General features: G+C 37.9%; 1 protein-coding gene across 1 annotated transcript in view; it reads left to right on the plus strand.

Annotated features, from left to right (window-relative positions):
- Positions 1–5354: 5354 nt before the first annotated feature.
- CCDC146 (coiled-coil domain containing 146) overlaps positions 5355–6966 on the plus strand; it is a 102123-nt gene continuing 100511 nt past the window's right edge. The window contains exon 1 of the mRNA XM_021689711.1: positions 5355–5513. Coding sequence (XP_021545386.1) covers positions 5355–5513 — 159 coding nt within the window. The remainder of the gene's footprint in view (positions 5514–6966) is intronic.

Raw genomic sequence — 6966 nt, forward strand, 5'->3', positions numbered from 1 at the left:
AAATGAGTTGGGAGAAGGCCTAGAGCTCTCTCAGCTTCCTTCCCTCCCAAGGAGGGAGCTTATCTTACGACAGTCTTTGGTTCTCTGCGCTCGTGGGCAGTGAACAGGCTCCTCATTGGTTACGCATGCGCATAATTTAAGATTTAACTAATACTGTGAACATTTACTTTAAGGCTAGATATGCACTTGGAGCTTCCTCTCAAGAGTTTTCTTTTATGTCTATGTATGTACGTATGTATGTTTTTAACTCACATTGTTACTTTAACCCTTCAGTTTTGAGGCAAATTTTATCTGTACATACTGAACTGCAGTATTTTCTGTCCCAGATTGGAGTTTTTTTTTACAGGGTTTTTTGTTTGGTTTGGTTTGGTTTTTTGAGAGAGGGAGGTTTTTTTATTTTTTCTTTTCATTTTTTTAGGAACAGAAAGAAGTTGTGGTTTGATTTGTTAGGTTTGTTTTGAATGACAAAGCTTTTCTTCCCCCCTTCTTGAAAACAGGACCTGAAGTCTGTATCTATATCTTTAAAAAAAAATGTTTCAAGTCTAATCATGTCTTTGTATAATAATAATGGGTATTATGTAATTGTATGTGAATAAAAGATCTACACATGAATAAATGCAATGATTGTTGCATTTAGGACTCCCGAACTAGTAGTATCTGGTGATGATGTTGTTGTTGGATTAAGTGGATCTGCTACCGAACATTCTGAGCCTGTGATAAGTGGACCAGAGGCCTTTCAGAAAAGGCCTTCAATGCTGACTTTTAATCTTATCTTTAAAAGAGAATATGCATATAATCACAGAGATACACTGACAGGACTGAGAGGCACTTGTCATATAACTTTAAATATACTACAATTGCTGAAAACTCATTTTGACATTTCTATGTTTTTAAATAAGTATAGGAAACTGAAACAAACAAAATAGTTGTCCCAGACGTCTCCCTTCCTCCAACAGGTCCAGCTCTGAGTTACTGTAGAAATAGTCCCGTAACTCACCCATAGCAATGGGGTGCTGGGGGAGGGAGCATGTGGTCATGTGTCCAGGGCAGATAGAAGAGCTAACTTATGAAAAAGAATGGTGTGGGACCATATCATTTTTGACTTTACATGATACCCTGCTATTCTCAAATGAGCAAAACTTGTGCTGGTTCAGTGGCAAATAATATTGAAAGTGTGGTTTCCTGCTACATCTTTCTTGAAGCAAGCGTTGCCCTTTATCTTCAAAAGGTCACCATCATTTGTGTATCCTGTCCTATTCCCTGGTGCACGGACCATTTAGTTTTTGCATGCGCTCCTTGTAACTGTCAAGAAAAATTTCCTTAAGAGTTCAAAATCAAAACACAAAATGATGATCACTTCTTTGGCTTTTGAGAAGAGGAAGTGGTGGTTTGTCTTACAACATAAGGCATACCCTGCAATGTTTATTGCTTAATTATTCTGTGTGAAGCTTCCTATTTTGGCTTTATCTTTTAACCCTGAAACAAAGTGTAAATAATAGAGAAGCTCAGTGGTCATATGGAATAGGACTAAAGCTTTTATTTACCTCCCTTTCTCCTTCACTAGCCTTTTGCTTTTCTGTGTGAAAGCTCCGTACATGTCCTCTCCCTTCTAGAAAGCCTCATAAAAGCGTGTCCTCTCTTCTTCGGACCCCTACAGCATAGCATGGTGTGGCCTTGGCGCAGGTCCTTAGCATCTAACCTTCCAATAGGGCTGCTTCACTGTGGCATTTGCTATGGGAATCCTGCCTGCTGGAAATGTGTCGTGCATGGTAACCCTGCTTCTGTGGTCCACACTTTCATAGCACCTGTTCCAGTTATATTTATTTTTACATTTTATCTCTGTGATTCTCTGATTAATTTCTATCTTGCGCACCAGCCTGTGAGCGCCCCTGAGGCCAGACACCTGGTCTGGTTTTGCTCACCAATGAATCTATCTCCTGCCCATAGCAGAGGGAGCTGACTCACAGCCACTAAATTGTCTCCTTGCCTTCAAATTCACACCCCTTCCAAAACATTCCTCTCATTATCACCAACACCTTTACAAGCTCAGATAACTCAATGCCAAAAAAAAAAAAATCTAAATTCCAGGCTACAGGCTGCTTTTAAAGGCTTATCTCAATGTTGGTATGACAACACTGCTTTATATTTAGGTTTATTTTACCTTACCTTGTATGATATAGAGCTAGTTATTCCCTGTCTTCATTTCTCTTTATATTGTAAATTGCTTGCCTCTTTGTAAATTGTTGCTCCTCGTAAAACAACTGACTTAGTATTATGGAGATACGCGTCTCTAGAATTACTATACTTGATAGCTGTGTTCTTCCTATACCAGAAATTTAGATATTTTATAAATATTCTCTTGTTTATATCATGTAGACTGACAATATATCTTATTCTATTTTTTTATTAATAGCTGTCAATCCTATTGCCTGCAACACGGAGATCCTGACATAATGGGCTTTGCAATCCTACATTAATGAACCCTTGAATATTTGTTTAATCTGTTAAACTTTGCTATCTCCTGAAGCTCTTTCCAAACTGTTATTTAATTAGATTAATTAGTGTCTTAGGTTTAAGTTCACATGAGACTTTTGCATTTGTCTCTATTGTATTTTCTTACTTTCCTACTCACTCTCCCTTTCTTTTCTGAAGGTCAAAGTTTGTCTGGTAATGTCTATCAGAACTCTGTTATAGTGTCTTTTCGTTGCTTCCCTGTGTATAATGTTTTACCCGATTGAAAATATTTGGAATGTTTTCAAGGTCCTAGAGACTGAAAAACCTCAGCAGATCGAGGAATCTGTACAAATTCAGCACAGTGCCCTTCTTTCGTTGCCTAGCGAAGCAGTGCTTTCGCAAGATGGCCTGAAATTAAGTTTTGAAAGCTAATGCCATCTCCATTATCTAAATCCCAAGAGCCTTTAAAATATATTTTTAAATAAATATGTGTACTATACTTTGCAAGGCTGTGATAGCAGAAAACTGGCAACATTCCATGTGTTTATAATTCGGGGGTTGTTTGACTAAGTTATGGCACATCCACGCAAAGGAGGGGCGTGCAAGTGTGCAACGGCGTGAGGGTTATCCTGTACGGAGTTCCTCGGGGTATATTATTAAGTCTACGTGCGTGGGTTTTCTTCAAAATTATATGGAGAGTGGAGGGGTGGGTGGAAGGGTTCCGATAAAACAGAATTGTCCATGAATTGTTATTTATTAAAACCGGTGAATGGATACTTGAGGATTCATTATGCCATTCTGTTATTTTTGTTTATATTTGAAATATTTCTTTAAGGAAACGCTAACGTTAACAGGTATGGTCTAATGTTCTGAGGGAAATGTTTTTCTGGGATAGTCATTAACAGGTTTTCACCCATGAAATGGTTGAACCGACATATTTTAGCTTATAAACACAAACAAATCTACATATGTAATCACACCTTTTCAGCTCCTTGAAGATTTAAATGATAAACTGTGATCAATTGCCAAGATCGAAGTGTTGTGCTGCCTTAATAACAACAGGTTCTTTTAAAACACTGCTTTATGGCACTGAAAAAAAACGTGCGGGTATTTTTTTTTTAAAGATTTTATTTATTTATTTGAGAGAGAGAATGAGATAGAGAGAGAGAGCATGAGAGGGGAGAGGGTCAGAGGGAGAAGCAGACTCCCTGCTGAGCAGGGAGCCCGATGCGGGACTCAATCCCGGGGCTCCAGGATCATGACCTGAGCCGAAGGCAGACGCTTAACCAACTGAGCCACCCAGGCGCCCAAAATATGCGGGTATTAAGGGAGTGGGAGTCCAAATGATATCAGTGGCTATCAATATCACATGAAGAAAGACAACCAAATGAAGCCAAAACAAAAAACAAAACAAAAGACAACCAGACATTTCGTGCCTCCTGATGGAAGTACATGCTACCACCTATGAAGTATTTTTGCAGCAGGAAGAGGAAAACAAGCGTACGTGTAATTTATGTCTGTGGTTGAAAATTAGAGATAGCAGAATGGAAGCTATAAGTCCACAGGTGTGATCCCACTTAACTTGTGTCTGTATGAAACAGAGAAATTAGTTACTGTGACTCCCATTTTAGAGAGGAGGAAAGGAAACTTAATGAATAAATGGCATGCCTATGGCCACTTGATGAATAAATTTAGGAGCCAGAGCCTAGCATGCCTTCCAGATTCATATTACAGAACATGCTTTCCATATTAAAAGAATGGGGATCCCATCATCAGGGAGCAGCTAATCTGATAAGATAGACATGAGAGATGATAGATGTTCAACAGAAGATCCGGACCTTTAATTTATGACAGTTGGAGTTATCTTCTCTGGCAAGAGAAAAGTGCATGTTCACCTTTCTGTTAAGTGCAGATTCACATGTGCCAGAGATCAAAAGAGCAAAAGATTAGATTGGCTTTTTTTTGTTTTTTTTTAATGCAATTGAGTCTTCTTACCAGATCTCTTAGAAGAGCAACGATCCCAATGCCACCAAAATGGGCCAGGAGAGACCTTGCAGGCCAAGACAGGTCCTTTTAGAAGTTGCTCTGGGTCCACTTGAATATGTGAGCAAATCAATGGGCAGCACATAGGCTGGCTACGTGACTTGTGTAGTCATATAAGGACCCACTCTCAGAAAGGCCTGAGCTTGGTTTAATGCTCTAGGGTCACCATCCTGGTATCCTGGATTTTATTCTTGAGCTGACGTTTTGTAAGTGAGGTCTGACGGGACAATTAAGCATGCACGTGGCCAGCAGATACAGGTGAGGTGGCAAGGCAGAACATACAAGCATCAGCCTGAGCTGTGGCCACAGCAAAAATACAGGTATCGAGCAAGTAAACTGTTGGACTGGTGCACAGGTGTGTGCCATGGGCGGTGTTGGCCATAGCAGGGTGTTGGTTTTTAGTTTCCCAAAAATAATTCGAATTATTTTGTGTTCTATTTGACACATAATGGTGATTTGAATTATCTTTGTGTTATATTTTAAGGGTGAATATTATGTTTATTTACCCAGTCAATGAATAGTAATTGAGTGTTAACTATAATGCTCAATAAACAAAATGGGGTTTCTGCTCTCGTGGAGCTTAGATAACTTTTTTCCCCAATTAATGCCACAATAGCCTACTTTTTAAAATTAGAATTATTGATTTGAGTGTAGCGGTGGAGAATATCTTTGTAACAAAGCAGTCTTTATCTATAATTTATCTATAGCTAAGTGTACTGACCTATAACTTCATTGGAGAATAGCTTACCCCAGTTGACCTTTGCTTGCTTTCATTATTTTCCACTAATTTTACTTTATGTGTGAAGATATCCCTAAATAGCTGAATCTGGAATGATTTTATTTTAGAACTGTGAAAAATGGAAGACAGTACCACAGACACAGAACAAGAAGAGGAAGAGGAGAAAGACGAAAAAGATCAGGAAGACCCCATTTATGCTGTAGCGCCCACAATATATATCCAAGATGAGCGATGTGTTGATTTATCTACAACTCCAGCTTTCATTTGTCTGCAAGAGGTAGGTTTCTCTCTACGTATTACTATACTCAGACCTGAATCATCATCAACTGAAAAATCAGATGAAGCTAATATTATTATCAAAGTGACTTATCACATGTAACCTGTAGGCAATATACACAGTTTGGAGCACTTTAAAATAAAATAGTCCCCACCTTCTCTTCCAAAGTCCTATCATACAATCCTGCACTAACATAGTACTGTAAGTTCTGACACTTTCATAGCATAAATATTTGCATATATGTGGTCATTTAAGTACATTCCATAGGTGCCTAAATGAAATAAAAGAGCAAATTTCTTTCATTCTTGAATATACTACATTTACTTCCATAAAACAAAGATAAAAGATCTTGATATACAATGATAGAAAAATCAATATTTACCTAACTAAATGTCTCTAGAGGAGTAGAGCTTTGAAATACATTGTATTAGCAGAGAAGCAAAAAAAGGAAATATGATTTTTGTCTGATTTTTGTCTTATTGTCTAATTAAAAAAAAAAAAACCAAGATGAACATTTAGGAAATGCCCATATATGAGGAGAGTTTCTTTTTTAAATAATAACTGACTACATAATGCAACTGTTACCTTGTCATGCTTGAGAACTCTACTGGACTATTAACTTTATGCAAATATAACTGAATGTAACTGAATAAAACCTCTAAGTAAGTTGATAGTCATAATAAAAATAAGCTTAGCGGCGCCTTAGCTCACTCAGCTGAGCGTCCAACTCTTGGTTTTGGCTCTAGTCATGATCCCAGGGTCATGGGATCGAGCCCCGCCTTGGGTCACACTCAGTGGAGAGTCTGCTTGGGATTCTCTGCCTCTCCCCCTGCCCCTCCCCTGCTCTCTGTCTCTGAAATAAATAAATCTTTAAAAATATAAAAATTAGAATAAGCTTAAAAAGTCTTAGAACAAAATCAGAGTTCATTCAAAACCAAGAAGCAAAGCCAAATCCCCACCCAAATATTTTACTGGTGTAAATATTTGAAACAGTTGCTGCCACTGCTGTTGAGTGTTTATTTTATATATACAAACATCATGTCAGGAACACAAGATATCAACCTGTCCTGTTACTGGTGGTGTGAATTTTGATCACTCGGTCAAGGCAGTGACTTCCACAGTTTCCTCCTCTGTACGGTTGTTATTTTTCTGTTTGAAATTAATAAACACCTATGGGGAGATACTCTGAGACTGAGATTTAAGTATCCTATTCCTCCTAAAATTTTCACCTACTAGTTTTACATTCTTGAGGATACTTGCCCAAATCAGTTCTTATTATGATGGTTGCCAAATGATGATTGTCTAATTCCATTATTCCTTCTACATTTATTAGTTGGCTTCCTGCTGTAAGGAAGAACCTTCTTTTCTTTATTTCTATCTACCTTTTTCCTATCTACCTATCTATCATCTATCTATCTATCTATCTATCTATCTATCTATCTATCTATCTATC

Source organism: Neomonachus schauinslandi, chromosome 12 (assembly GCF_002201575.2).
Source record: "Neomonachus schauinslandi chromosome 12, ASM220157v2, whole genome shotgun sequence".
Taxonomy (NCBI): domain Eukaryota; kingdom Metazoa; phylum Chordata; class Mammalia; order Carnivora; family Phocidae; genus Neomonachus; species Neomonachus schauinslandi.